The 15,000-nt window shown below is 41.8% G+C and overlaps 1 protein-coding gene and 1 long non-coding RNA gene across 3 annotated transcripts in view; one reads left to right on the top strand and one right to left on the bottom strand.

Moving 5' to 3' along the window:
* LOC123513536 overlaps nt 1-3,223 on the bottom strand; it is a 140,165-nt gene extending 136,942 nt beyond the window's left edge. Inside the window, exon 1 of one of the 2 annotated variants that reach the window (XR_006677392.1) lies at nt 3,096-3,223. This is a non-coding gene — a long non-coding RNA (uncharacterized LOC123513536). The remainder of the gene's footprint in view (nt 1-3,095) is intronic. The other variant, XR_006677393.1, reaches the window with a different exon arrangement.
* LOC123513518 (synaptic vesicular amine transporter-like) overlaps nt 1-13,093 on the top strand; it is a 38,032-nt gene extending 24,939 nt beyond the window's left edge. Inside the window, exons 6-13 of the mRNA XM_045270733.1 lie at nt 6,411-6,469; nt 7,897-7,980; nt 8,254-8,436; nt 9,129-9,230; nt 10,295-10,521; nt 10,888-11,071; nt 11,626-11,762; nt 12,195-13,093. Of these exons, the coding sequence (XP_045126668.1) occupies nt 6,411-6,469; nt 7,897-7,980; nt 8,254-8,436; nt 9,129-9,230; nt 10,295-10,521; nt 10,888-11,071; nt 11,626-11,762; nt 12,195-12,260 (1,042 nt within the window). The 3' untranslated portion in view covers nt 12,261-13,093. The remainder of the gene's footprint in view (nt 1-6,410; nt 6,470-7,896; nt 7,981-8,253; nt 8,437-9,128; nt 9,231-10,294; nt 10,522-10,887; nt 11,072-11,625; nt 11,763-12,194) is intronic.
* The last annotated feature ends 1,907 nt before the right edge of the window (nt 13,094-15,000 follow it).

Raw genomic sequence — 15,000 nt, forward strand, 5'->3', positions numbered from 1 at the left:
AACATTTCACGGTGGTGCCATGTCATAACCTAACGTTGGTAACCTACAGGACAACATATCAGTGAACTAACACCTGCACACACCTCAAAACCCACAATAAAGCAAGCCTTCAATATGTCAACAAAGCAATCCCCTGAATCGCTCTCTCTCTCTTAGCCATTGTCTGCCTCATCTCTCACTCACTACAGGCCTCGCAGGTCACAAAGTGGAGCCATAGGCCTAATCTTTCATGCCTGTTGTTGAAATATATCCGCAATTACATGATTTGTGTGTTATGGAGGGCAAGTGAGGACTGAGGAGAAGTGGGGCGGGCCGTGACGTCACGAGCCCCCAAGCTGTGACGTCATCACCGGCTCGCGCCAAAATGCTCCTCCGCCGGCCACATATCATCGACTTGCACTATTATATATATTTGTCTCAGTTCATTTATTTGGAGTCATAAGTGCCTTTTAAGTGTTTGTAATGACAGATGGCATTGTTTTACGTGTGTTCCATGCTTGAGTTGAGTGAAGTACGGTGATTTAGAGGCTGTTCAGGATTTGAATGAGAGGGCGAAAATACGTAAAATTTTCTTCCACCGCTATCAGTGATTTTTTGTTTGAGGTTGTAGCGAAGCGTTTGTGTTTTTGACATCACGTTTATGCTGAGAAAAGTGTGCAGGGCTCCTGATAAGTCAAATATGTGGACTTCAAGAGAGGTTTGTAGCCCTGTTAATATTGTAAACAACGTCATTTTTTAAATACTTATTTTTCTAATAGGGCGAGTTGCCAGGTGTTGATACATCGAAAAGATAGTCAAAATTTTTAAAAGACGTTATCGATTGTGTTGAATGGAATTGGTGGGCTTTACAATTGTTTTCAAGCAAGTCGGAGTTCAAACACTTTATTTAATACGTTTTTTGAACAGACTTCGTTGTCCCTCATCTCGGCAATATTTTTATATTTTAGAAATTAGTTTCGCTTGCTAACGAGTCAGAATCTTTATAACATTCGTGTCCAGCTGCCTTTTTGGGAATCCTCATTTTCAAAATGCTTTGCGTAACGTATATATGAGACGGCGTCAGGGGGGGGAGGCCCCCCACCCACCGACCTCGACCCAGACCGGTACCCGGCTCCAGGCCCGTGGGTGTAGGGGGTGGGTGGCTGTGTGTGTGTGTGTGTGTGTGTGTGTGTGTGTGTGTGTGTGTGTGTGTGTGTGTGTGTGTGTGTGTGTGTTGCAGTCTTTCGTTATCAAGGCGGAGCCCACGCACAGGCTGGACCAAGACCGATATCCCGCTCCAGGCCCGAGGTGGTATGTGAGGGTGTGTGTGTGTGTGTGTGTGTGTGTATGTCTTTCGTTATCAAGGCGGCGCCCACCCACAGCCTGGACCAAGACGATATTCCGCTCAAGGCCCGAGGGTGGGTGGGTGGGTGTGTTGTTGTGTGGTGTGTGTGTGTGTGTGTGTGTGTGTGTGTGTGTGTGTGTGTGTGTGTGTGTGTGTTGTTGTGTTGTGTTTGTGTGTGTGTGTGTTGTTGTGTTGTGTGTGTGTGTGTGTGTGTGTGTGTGTGTGTGTGTGTGTGTGTGTGTGTGTTGTGTGTGTGTGTGTGTGTGTGTGTGTGTGTGTGTGTGTGTGTGTGTGTGTGTGTGTGTGTGTGTGTGTGTGTGTGTGTGTGTGTGTGTGTGTGTGTGTGTGTGTGTGTGTGTGTGTGTGTGTGTGTGTGTGTGTGTTGTGTGTGTGTGTGTGTGTGTGTGTGTGTGTGTGTGTGTGTGTGTGTGTGTGTGTGTGTGTGTGTGTGTGTGTGTGTGTGTGTGTGTGTGTGTGTGTGTGTGTGTGTGTGTGTGTGTGTGTGTGTGTGTGTGTGTGTGTGTGTGTGTGTGTGTGTGTGTGTGTGTGTGTGTGTGTGTGTGTGTTGTGTGTGTGTGTGTGTGTGTGTGTGTGTGTGTGTGTGTGTGTGTGTGTGTGTGTGTGTGTGTGTGTGTGTGTGTGTGTGTGTGTGTGTGTGTGTGTGTCTTTCGTTATCAAGGCGGCGCCCACGCACAGGCTGGACCAAGACGATATTCCGCTCCAGGCCCGAGGGTGGATGGGTGTGTGTGTGTGTGTGTGTGTGTGTCTTTCGTTATCAAGGCGGAGCACACGCACAGGCTGGACCAAGACGATATCCCGTTCCAGGTCGGAGTGTGTGTGTGTGTGTGTGTGTGTGTGTGTGTGTGTGTGTGTGTGTGTGTGTGTGTGTGTGTGTGTGTAATTAACCAAACATTACAACCAAGCCGTGTTGCTGCCTCCCCCCGTCCCTTTAGTTCTGCTTCTCCATCTATCCATCTGTTTCTATCCATTGCATCATCTCGTTCATGTCTCTCCTTGTTACGTCTCTCCATATTATCTTTGCTCATGTCAATCCTTATGTCTCTCACTTCTCTTCGTTCATGTCACTCATTACATCTCTCCATCTTAATCTTTGCCTTCCAACACTCCTCCTCCTCGGCGCCTTATGACCCTGGTTGTTGCGGCGCCTTGTTCTAATCACTCTCACTCACTAACCTCCCCCACCATTAACCTTCAGTGGTTCTCTTCTCTCCACCCCTGTATTTCACTAGTTATCTGTGTCATTTCACCTTTTGACCTTCAGTGAATTACATCAGGATTACACCAACACACTCACCGGTCAGGGAAACCAAGTAATCGTGCTGGGAAATGAACGATTACAAATATATAACATGATAAATGAATGCCATGAGGTGTCTTGCCGGCTCCCATCTTGTTGCCTCTCCCCCTCTCCCATTCTCCATGTCTCCCCCACTCTCCTTCTCTCCCTTTCTCCATGTCTTCCCCCTCTCCTTCTCCCTCACTCCACATCTCCCCCCTCCTCTCTCTCTCTCTCTCTCTCTCCTTTTAAATGTCTTTGGCGTAGCATTTAAATTCCCACCTTGGACATTTAAACACGCAAAACTGCAGAACACAAAAACAACACATTTCAAACTACTAACAAGGAAAATGGAGAAAATCAAAGGAAAAGGATGAAAAAATAGGAAAAAATAAGAAAATGACAAATAAGCTAGTGGTTCCATATTGTAGTATTTTTTCCCTATTTTACAAACTTTTAATAGTCAGCACTTACTCAGCACTCGCGCAGACTCACCAGGACGCCTCTCCATGCATTAGCACTCAAAAAAAGGGTAAAAAAAATGACTTAAAATATCGAGGAGGCGCAACGTAGATCCTACGTTACCGGAGACCTCGACTCGATTGACACTGAAAGGAACAAGGAACTTGGAAGGCAGCGTTGGTCGTTCAGTGATGGCCACAAATACTGAGAATTTATGGAAAAGTATGAAATGTAATGGGTTGTAAACTTAAAAATCGTGTAGAAATGTTAGAATAATATTAATGTGAGTTTTTGTGATGTGAAAATGGCTGTGTTGTCAAGGTGCGTTCAGTAACCAGACAGAATTTTTCGATAAACTCCTTAAAAATCGTAAATTCTTAGATGTACACATTCAGAATTGAGAGAAAATGGTGCAATGAAATTAATCTTCATTATTTTTACTACAAATCGATGAAAGTATTGCGTAAAACGAGAATTTGTAATGTATGTCGATATTTTGTGCCGCGTAGTGAAGATCGCATATCCAACCATTCGTTAAGTATTTAGTCAATCACGCTAATGTCGTTACAAATTATGGAGAGTCAATCAGAATGAACACGTATGGAATATTTTATCACCATTACAATGTCATAATTGGTGAAATAATGGCAGAAAAAAAAAAGATCGCAAGTTTTTTTTCATCTATCACGCTCAATAATGGCGGGTATAAAAGTTTATGAAAAGGCTCAAAACAGCAATACATTATAAAAATTATGGAAATTCAATCATAATAAACACGTATAGAACCATTTATCACCATTACAATGTCGGAAATGGTGAATTAATGGCAGATATCATCGCTTCTATGTATTCAAGATGGGCGCGTGACAATGACACATACAAAACCTTATAAAATCATAAAAGTGTTTAATATTATGGAGAGTCAATCAGAATAAACATGTATTTGACCATTTATCACCATTACAATGTCGGAAATGGTGAAATAATGGGAGGTATTTTAATTTTTATGTAGTTACGACCGCCGCTCTTCAATGGCACATACAAAAGTTTATAAAAAAAGACTCAAAGGGTGATAGATTATAGAAGAATGGCTGAATTATGAAAGAAATTAATAAATATGTACACTACCATCACCATAACAGCATAGCGAGACTTTTTATATAGTTAAGATCTTCGCGTACGATAATGGTTGATACGAAAACTAATACAGAGACTCTAATGGCGATAGATTATAAAAGAATGGCTGAAATATGAAAAAAAAAATTAATATCTACACCATAATCGCCATCAAAGCATAGCGAGACTTTTTATATAGTGAAGACCGCCGCATACGATAATGGCTGGTACGAAAGCTAATAAAAAGACTAATGGCGCTAGATTATAAAAGAATGGGTGAAATATGATAGGAATTAATCAATATCTACACTATCATCACCATTGCCAGCATAGCGAGACATTTTTTTATAGTGAAGATCTCCGCGAAGTAAACGTTTATAAGAGTTACTTCACTGAGAGAGAGAGAGAGAGAGAGAGAGAGAGAGAGAGAGAGAGAGAGAGAAAAGAAAGAAAGCGATCTATTGTTCTTATGATTCCCTCCCCACAATGTCTCTCTCTCTCTCTCTCTCTCTCTCTCTCTCTCTCTCTCTCTCTGTTTTCCTCCTCCTCCTCCATACCTTTTTCTTCAGAGAGAGAGAGAGAGAGAGAGAGAGAGAGAGAGAGAGAGAGAGAGAGAGAGAGAGAGTTTGCACAGGCCTTATCCAAATTTGCTAAGAGACAGTGAAAGAAACCATTGTGAGAGAGAGAGAGAGAGAGAGAGAGAGAGAGAGAGAGAGAGAGAGAGAGAGAGAGAGAGAGAGAGAGAGAGAGAATGGAGATGACCTGAGGCAAAGAGGGAGAGGAGGGAGGAGAGAGAGAGAGAGAGAGAGAGAGAGAGGGAGGAGAGAGAGGTCAAGAGTGTCCTTATCGACCTGAGAGAGAGAGAGAGAGAGAGAGAGAGAGAGAGAGAGAGAGAAATTAAAAGCTTAACATATATACAACTTGTCTTTATGTATAGATCTCTCTCCAACCCTCTCTCTCTCTCTCTCTCTCTCTCTCTCTCTCTCTCAAACTCGTGATAAAAAAGGTGAGACTATTACCTGTTCCTGAGACTTGCTAATTACAGGTATTGAGAGAGAGAGAGAGAGAGAGAGAGAGAGAGAGAGAGAGAGAGAGAGAGAGAGAGAGAGAGAGATTCACATTCTTTTTTTATATAATTCAAAGTAGTTATTACGCAGATTACACTAAGCATCGAGTAATTAGAATAGACACACGAGTTACAAATGCTCTGTAAAGTTGTCACACCTGGCTACGGAAGACTGTTAACTCCTTCAGTACCGGAACGTATTTCTACCCTGAGTTTTGGATGTGATTAGACAATTTTAGTTACATCGGCAAGCTTCTATGGAGGTCAGAAGGTCAATAGTACAGAATCTTCAATGTTTTAATCCCCATGTGAGGTTATTAAGCTGTATTCAATTGCCTAATATTGGAGGAATATGAAGACGTGTCATGTTACTGAAGGGGTTAACTACAACGGGGTGAGATAAATAGATAGAATAAATTACAGTAGGCTCTTAATAGACTAGCGTGATGAAGTGAAAGGTATTTATGAGTTTCTTTTAGTTTTCGTTATATCTATGCATCAAATTAATAAGAAATAAATAAATAAATAAACTACAGTAGATTTCTAATAGCCTGATAAAGTCAAAGGTCTTACAGTTTTGCTTTATGTCTATGCATCAAATTAATAGGAAATGTTATACGTAAAGGATGTTTTTCCTAGGATGAACAAGTTTAGGTTAAAAATCACAGGTTTTTTTTTTTTTTTCTAGGAGAGACAAGATCAAGATTTTTTCCCAGTGTTTACCAGGAAGGAGAAAAATTATACACTTTTTTTTTCTTCCACGAGAGACAAGATAATTTTTTTTTTTCCAGTGTTTACTAGGAAGGAGAGAAATAAATACGTTATTTTTTTTCTTCCAGGAGAGACAAGATCAATGTTTTTCTTCCAGGAGAGACAAGATAAAAAAAATAGAAATTAATGTAAGGTTTTTTGTTCAAGGAGGGAAAATAATGGACGTTTTTTTCTTCCAGGAGATACAAGATCAAGATTTTTAAAGGCTGTAACAAAAGTGAAGGAATTAATGCACGTTTTCTTATTCCAGGAGAGAAAATGATACACGCTTTTAATTCTTTTTGTTCCATGAGAGACAAAACTAATTGCATATTTTCATAGACCTACAAAAAAGTGAAAAAATTAATGCAAGCTTCCTTCGTCCCTTGTTCCAGAATTGGCTACAGTCTCCCAATGTTTGCTGGATTTGTCATCATGTTTCTCTCCACCCTCAGTAAGTAATAGGGTCCTCCTCCTCCTCCTCCTCCTCCTCCTCCTCCTCTCTTATCTGTAACCAGTTAGAAGTAGTTACCAAACAGCCTCGAAAGGACCAAAAGGGCTGTTGCTGTTTGATTTTTCTTTGTATTCCTTTGTATTCCTCCTCCTCCTCCTCCTCCTCCTACTATTACTACTACTTCTTCTCCTGTCTTCTTTCGCATCTTCCTTCTCCAATTCTTCTTCTTGTTCCTCGTCTTCCTCCTCCTCCTACTTCTTCTTCTCCTTTTCCTCCTCTTCCTCTTCCTCCTCTTCCTATCTTTTTTCTCATCTTCTTTCTTTCTCTTTTCATTTTCCACTTCTTCCTACTCCTCCTCCTTCTCCTCAGTTTTCTCTCTCCTCGTTCCCCATCCTCTATTTTCTCTTCCTTATCATCTCCTCCTCCTCCTCCTCTTTCTCTCTTTCCTCCTCTTCTTTCCTCTATATCTCCTCTCGGGCCATTCTCTTCCTCCATTCCCTCCTCAATTCTTCTCTCACCTCCTCCTCCTCCTTCTCCTCCTCCTCCTACTCCTCCCTACAATGGGTGTTTCAAGCCTCAAATGGAACAAAAATATTGACTTTAAGTTGAATAGAGAAACATTTATTCCTCCTCCTCCTCCTCCTCCTCCTGCTCCTCCTCTTCCTCTTCCTTACATTATCCAATATTGGTGTTCTCTATACAACTTTTATTCTCTCTCTCTCTCTCTCTCTCTCTCTCTCTCTCTCTCTCTCTCTCTCTCTCTCTCTAACAAAGATAATTAACTAAGTGATTTTCCTTTCCACTTGATGAAGCTAAACGGAGGAGGAGGAGGAGGAGGAGGAGGAGGAGGAGAAGGAAGAGGAAGAGGTGGAGGAGGAGTCGGTGATTCTTGAGGTAGTGCTCGCGGTTGATTCTCTCTCTCTCTCTCTCTCTCTCTCTCTCTCTCTCTCTCTCTCTCTCTCTCTGTGGAAAGGAAAAGGTCTTAGAGGCAATTTTTCTCTCACTTGTCTACCCCCCCCCCTCTCTCTCTCTCTCTCTCTCTCTCTCTCTCTCACACTCAGGAGGACCAATTTCCTTGTCTCTCTCTCTCTCTCTCTCTCTGGAATTGAGAGAGAGGGAGAAAGAGAGGTAAAGTGGTGGTGTTGGAACATAGAGAGAGAGAGAGAGAGAGAGAGAGAGAGAGAGAGAGAGAGAGAGAGAGAGAGAGAGAGAGAGAGAGAGAGAGAGTCATTTTCTTCTTTTTACGATCAATTATGTATCTTTATTTCTTGATTAACTTTCTCTCTCTCTCTCTCTCTCTCTCTCTCTCTCTCTCTCTCTCTCTACCAATCTATCTATCTATTCCATTCTTTATCTCTAATTCCCCTTATCTTATCTATCTCTCTCTCTATTTCTCTCATTTATCAACTATTTGTCCTTATTTCCAGTCTTCGCCTTCGGCCGGAGTTACCTCGTGCTGTTCATCGCCAGAGCTGTTCAGGGTATTGGGTCCTCGTGTTCCTCCGTCTCAGGTGAGCTCTCTAATTAACACACACACACAGGTAAGGGGCATAAGAGTAAGAGTGAGGTGGTGGTGGTGGTGGTGGTAGTGGTAGTGGTGGTGGTGGTGGTGTTGATAGTGGTGGTGGTGGTGGTGGTGGTGGGGGTAGTGGTAATGGTAGGTGGTAGTAGTGGTGGTGGTGGTAGTGGTAGTGGTGGTGGTGGTTATATATACATTAATCTACCTTCTCTTCTTCTCTATCTCCCACCTCTGCCCTCTTATCATCTCTTATCTCTGTCCCTAGGCATGGGCATGTTAGCGGAGCGGTACCCGGATGACAAGGAGCGCGGGAATGCCATGGGTATCGCACTGGGCGGCCTGGCACTGGGAGTGTTGATTGGCCCTCCCTTCGGTGGCATCATGTTTCAATTTGTTGGCAAGACTGCGCCCTTCCTCATTCTGGCTGTCCTGGCATTGGGAGATGGCTGTGAGTGTGGGGAGGGGTGTGTTGTTGTGTGTTGGGGTGTGTTTGGGTGGTGTGGTGTTATGTTTGGGTGTGTTTTGGTGTGTTGTGGTTTGTTTGGGTGTGTATAGGTATGTTTGGATGTGTTTGGGGTGTTGAACTGTGTTTGGGTGTGTTTCGATGTGTTGGAGTGTGTTTGGGTGTGTTCTGGGTGTGTCTTGGTGTGTTTTAGGGTGTTTTGGCGTATTTGGGTGTGTATTGGGTGTGTTTGACTGTGTTCAGATGTGTTTTGGTGTGTTTTGGGTGTGTTGGGGTATGTTTGGGTGTGTTTTAGGAGTGTTTTAGGTGTGTTTTGGTGTGTTTGGATGTGTTTTGATGTGTTTGGGTATGTTTGGATGTGTTTTGGGTGTGTAGGGTTGTGTTTTGGTGTGTTTGGGGTGTTGAAGTGTGTTTTGATGTGTTAGGGTGTGTTTGGGGTGTTTTAAGTGTGTTTGGTAATGTTTTGGGTGTGTTTAGGTGTTTTTGGTGTGTTTGGGTGTTGAAAAAGAGGTAATAGTAGTAGTCATAGTAGTAGTAATAGTAGTAAGGTAAGGTAGAGGGTGGTAGTAGTAGTAATAGTATTAGTAGTACGACTTTTAAAAACCTCAACTGAACAACCTCTCTCTCTCTCTCTCTCACTCACTCACTCACTCTCTCTCTCTCTCTCTCTCCATCAGTGCTGCAGCTGTTGGTGTTGCAGCCAGCCATCACCAAGCAGCAAGACGAGGCGCCCACACTCATGCAGCTCATCAGTGACCCGTACATCATCATTGCTGCTGGTAAGACACACACACACACACACACACACACACACACACACACACACACACACACACACACACGGCTTCCATTCGTATTATTTGTCTATCTATCTATCTATCTGTCTATCTATTTATTTATCTATAGATCTGTCTGTCTGTCTATCTATCTATCTATTTATCTATCTATCATCTTTACTATTTTCCGAAGGGTCTAGTTGAAGTGACACGGGTTTTCAAGGTTTTTTTTTACGGTCCTAGTGTCTATCTATCTATCTATCTATCTATTTACCATCTCTGCTACTTTCCGAAGGCTCTAGTTGAAGTGACACGGGTTTTCAATAGTGTTTTTACGGTTCTAGTGACAGATTAGCACGATTTCTGCATTACTAACTGGGGAAACACTCTTAAAAACCTGGCTAGTCATCTCTGTGGCCTTATAAATACAGTTGTGGTAAAGTTACGTGTGTTTTAGTGTGTTTTATGGTTTTAGTGACACATTGGTACTATTTCTACATTATTAGTGGGAGAAACACTCTCTGTGGCCTTTAAAACTTCAATAACTTCCTCTATAACCTGTTAATCTCTCTCCATCTCCACCACCATCACCACCAAAACTCCTCTCTCTCTCTCTCATCTTTCCTTCGCAACTTTCCTCCACCTCTAAAGTTTCCCTCCAACCCTCCAGTAAGTTTCTCTCCACCTCAACAACTTCTCTCTCTCTCTCTCTCTCTCTCTCTCACTTCACAAAACTTTCCTCCCTTTCCTTCAACCCATACAAGTTTACAGGAGAGAGAGAGAGAGAGAGAGAGAGAGAGAGAGAGAGAGAGAGTTATTATCATCTTCACCATACAAATTCCTCATTATCTTCTCTTCTTCTTCTTCCTCTTCTTAATCCTCCTCTTTTCTTCTCCCTCCTCTTCCTCCTTTCTTAAACCTCCCACTTCTCTCTCTCTCTCTCTCTCTTCCTATCATCAATTTTAACCTATTTTCCCTCTCTATCTCCCTCTCAGGCGCCATAACCTCTCTCTCTCTCTCTCTCTACCATCAATTTTAACCTATTTCCCCTCTCTGTCTCCTCTCAGGCGCCATAACCTTCGCCAACATGGGGATCGGGATGCTGGAGCCCTCCCTGCCGCTGTGGATGATGGACACAATGGACGCGGAGGAATGGCAGCTGGGCATTGTGTTTATCCCAGCCTCCGTCTCCTACCTGATCGGCACTAACTTATTCGGCCCCCTTGGTCACCTCATGGGACGCTGGCTCGCTTCGCTTCTCGGACTCTTCATTATCGGCATTTGTCTTATGAGTGTGAGTGTGGCTGTGTGTGTGTGGTGTGTGTGGTGGGGGTGTTTGTGGTGTGGTGTTATGTTTTGGTGTGTTTTGGGGTATTTGGGTGTGTTTGGGTGTATTAGAGTATGTTTGGATGTGTTTTGGGTGTGTTTTGGTATGTTTTTGTGTGTGTTTGGGTGTGTTAGAGTATGTTTGGATGTGTTTTGATGTGTTTTGCTGTGTTTGAGTGTGTTTTTGGGTGTGTTAGAGTATGTTTGGATGTGTTTCGGTGTGTTAGACTGTGTTTTGGTTATATTAGAGTGTGTTAGAGTGTGTTTTGGTGTGTTTCATCCCCCCACTCTCACACCCTCCCACGCACCTCACACCCTCTCCCGCCCTCCACAGATCCCCAGCGCCACTACGATTAACCACCTGATCGCTCCTAACGCTGGGCTGGGCTTCGCTATTGGTATGGTGGACTCCTCAATGATGCCTGAGCTGGGTTACCTCGTCGACCTCCGCCACTCCGCTGTCTACGGGTCTGTCTACTCCATTGGGGATGTCGCCTTCTGCCTCGGCTTTGCTATTGGTAAGGCAGGGGGGAGAGGGAGAGGGGAGGGTCAGGATGTAGGGAGAGGGTGGGAAAGAGGGAGAGAGATGATGAAAAAAGGATTGAAGGAAGGATTATAAGGAAAGAAGACAGAAATGAGAGAGAGAGAGAGAGAGAGAGAGAGAGAGAGAGAGAGAGAGAGAGAGAGAGAGAGAGAGAGAGATGGTGTTTTGTATCTATTGTTATTCTGTCTTACTCTATATCCTTCTTTCTTCTTTTTTATTCTCTTTCCTCCTCCTTCTTCTTCTCTCCTCCTCCTCCTCCTCCTCCCCCTACAAAAGGTGTTTTAAACCTCAAATGGAACAAAAATATTGACCACAACTTGAATACACAAACATTTCTTCCTCCTCCTCCTCTTACTCCTCCTCCTCCTCCTCCTAGTATTTTTTCCATGCTTTTCACTACAAATTCCTCATTTTAACACACACACACACACACACACACACACACACACACACACACACACACTACTATCTATACCCCAATTTGTATCCCACCACCACCACTACCACTAACCCCACCCCACTTCCCAGGCCCCGCACTGTCCGGCACTCTAGTTCAGACGTTCGGATTTAAATGGATGCTTTACGGGATAGCCATCATCAACTTCCTGTACGCGCCCTTCATGTACTGCCTCAAGTCCCCGCCAGCCAGGGAGGGGGAGCAGCAGGTGAGAGGGAGAGGGAGAGGGAGAGGGAGAGGGAGAGGGAGAGAGAGAGAGAGAGAGGGAGAGGGTGATTAATGGTGAAATGGGTAGTGAGAGAGTTAAGAGTTGTTATGTTGGTTGTGGTGAGGGTGGAAGAGAGAGAGAGAGAGAGAGAGAGAGAGAGAGAGAGAGAGAGAGAGAGAGAGAGAGAGAGAGAGAGAGAGAGAGAGAGAGAGAGAGAGAAAATTAATGAAGCACTTAAATATCAATGTATAAAATGAAAAAAAAAGAATAAACTTAAAAACGAGAGAGAGAGAGAGAGAGAGAGAGAGAGAGAGAGAGAGAGAGAGAGAGAGAGAGAGAGAGAGAGAGAGAGAGAGAGAGAGAGAGAGAGAGAGAGAGAGAGAGAAGACTGACTAACACCTCCCCCTCCTCCTCCTTTTCCTCCTCCTACAGGGCCTGATATACGGAGAAAAGTCATCAGTCCGCTACGTCACTTACAAGAACGAAGATGAGGAGTAAGAGACTTAGACATAAGGACTCCCTGACAGCCACACTCGCCTCAAGACACGCCAAACACACCAACACACCCGCCGAGTGAAGCCAACACTGCGATAACACAAGACCAGGCAAGACCAGGGAAAGGAAGGCAAGGATACATAAGGTCAAGACAAGATAGGGTACGATAAGGGTTTACGATATGGTAAGATAGGGTAAGCTAAGGCAAGATACGTTAAGATGAAGCAAGATAAGGCAACATAAGGCAAGGCAAGGCAAGGCAAGAGAAGATAAATCAAGATGGGACAAGATAAATCAATATAAGGCAAGATAAAGCAAGATAAGGCAACATAAGGCAAGGCAAGGCAAGGCAAGACGAGATAAGGCAAGGCAAGGCAAGAAAGTAGAAATATTACTAGTTTTAGGTGAAATATTGATAAGAAAGGCGGAAAATTGATAAAGAAAGTAGAATATTGTAAGTTTAGAGTGAAATATTGATAAGAAAGTGAAGATATTACGAGTTTAAAGTAAAATAATGACTAAAAAGTGAAAATATTACAAGTTTAAAGTAAAATATTGATAAGAAAGGCGCAGTATTGATAAAGAAAGGCGGAATATTACAAGATTAAGCTGAAATATTGACAAGCAAGGCGGAATATTGATAAAGAAAGTGAAATATTACAAGATTAGAGTGAAATAGAGATAAGAAAGTATTAGTGACTGATAAGAGAGCGGTTGAAACACAGCGGGGTCTTTATAGATCAAATACACACGAACCATTCTGAAATTATACCGAAGGAGAAAAAAAAGTAGGAGGAGGAGAAAGGAGAAAAGTGGAATGATGATGATGAAAAATAGGAGGAGAAGGAGTAGAAAAGGGAAAAATGGAATGATAATGATAAAAATGACAACGATGAATGAACATTAAAGAAAACTGAACGATAAAAAGAGAGAAAAAGTCAATTTTTATATATTTTTGCAATTTTTCATTTTTCATCGTTACTTTTCGACACAACTTTAAATTTAAACTAAATAAATAAAATAATGATAAAAATGACAAGAATGAACAATTGAAGAAAACTGAACGATAAAAAGAGAAAAAAAGTCATTTCTTATCATTTTTTTCACAATTTTTCGTCTTTTTATCGTTACTTTTGACAATGATAAATGAAAATAAAGAAAAAAACGAAAATGAAAAAAACAAGAATTCTTATCAATTTTTCATTATTTTTCATTTTTTTCGTTAATTTCGACAATGAATGAATGAAAAATAAAGAAAAAAGATGAAAAATAAGAAAACCACACAATTCTTATCTATTTTTCATTTTTTTATCGTTATTTTTCGATGAATCAATCCAAGACACCTGAAGGGACCCACGTGACTCACCTGTGTGTCCTCATTACCCAGGTGACGTCACTCATCTGACCTGACTCACTTCTACCTGACATGACTCACCTCACCTCACCTCGCTTTAATTTACTCACCTCACTTTCTTTTTTTCTCTCGCTTTACTTACTCGCTTTACTCACTCGCTTTAATTTATTCAGCTCACTCTCTTTTTTTCTCTCGCTTTAATTGACTCTCTCGCTTTACTCACTCGCTTTAATTTATTCAGCTCACTCTTTTTTCTCTCGCTTTAATTGATTCTCTCGCTTTATTCACTTGCTTTACTCACTCGCTTTAATTTACTCAACTTACTCTCTTTTTTCTCTTGCTTTAGTTGACTCTCTTACTTGACCTTACCTAACCTAACCTAACCTAACCTAACCTAACTTAACCTTACCTGACCTTACCTTACTTGACCTTACCTAACCTAACCTAACTTGACCTTACCTTACCTTACCTAACCTAACCTAACCTAACTTAACCTTACCTGACCTGACCTTACCTTGCCTAACTTGACCTTACCTGACCTTACTCGCTTTACTCACTCACGGAAAAGAATTTAATGACTTTTTTTTCCATGAGTGAGTGAAAATATTAATCGATTTGGAATTCTAAACTATTTTTCTGTCTGTCTTTATCTCTCTCTCTCTCTCTCTCTCTCTCTCTCAGGCACCTTTCTTCCTCCCATCTCTCGTTGCATGTGAATGAGAAGCAATTAAATAAAGAGGAACAAGACAAATGAAGTGATAAAACAGTGGAAATAAGAAAATAAATAATGAAATGAAGGAAATATAAATAAAAAAGCAGAATAGGACAAAATGTATAGAAAAAGGATGATAGGAAGTGAAGGAATAGATAGAAAGAAGATAGAAAAAGAGGAACATCGTAAAATTATAAACGATATGAATAAAACATCTAAAAACAACGAAATTAAGGAAAAAATAATGAAAAGAAAGAAAACGAAGTAAATAGAAAAGAAAACGAAAAGAAAAATAATTAATCAAACTTATAAACCCAATTTTGACTTTGTTTTAGCTTCATCTGAGCTAAAAAATAAGAAAAACTACCGATTTATGACACGAGGAGGGAGAGAAAAAGAGAACCATACACGCCAGAACCACAACAAGCACCGGAAACAAAAGACAGTCGCGGAATCTCTTTAAGTAGAATCCAATGCTCTTTAAATGGCGTTCGATCTTATGAGAGAGGATTTAGGGAGAGTTGGAGGGAGAGGAGGGAGAGTAGAGGGCGGTGCTAATGGTAACTGTTTGGTTTGCAATGTAATAGTCAGACCATCGACTATTAATTCAAGGGAAGCACTGTTTGCAAGCCTTATAGTTAATGTTGGCACTCTCTCTCTCTCTCTCTCTCTCTCTC

The sequence above is a fragment of the Portunus trituberculatus genome, chromosome 5, assembly GCF_017591435.1.
Source record: "Portunus trituberculatus isolate SZX2019 chromosome 5, ASM1759143v1, whole genome shotgun sequence".
Classification (NCBI taxonomy): domain Eukaryota; kingdom Metazoa; phylum Arthropoda; class Malacostraca; order Decapoda; family Portunidae; genus Portunus; species Portunus trituberculatus.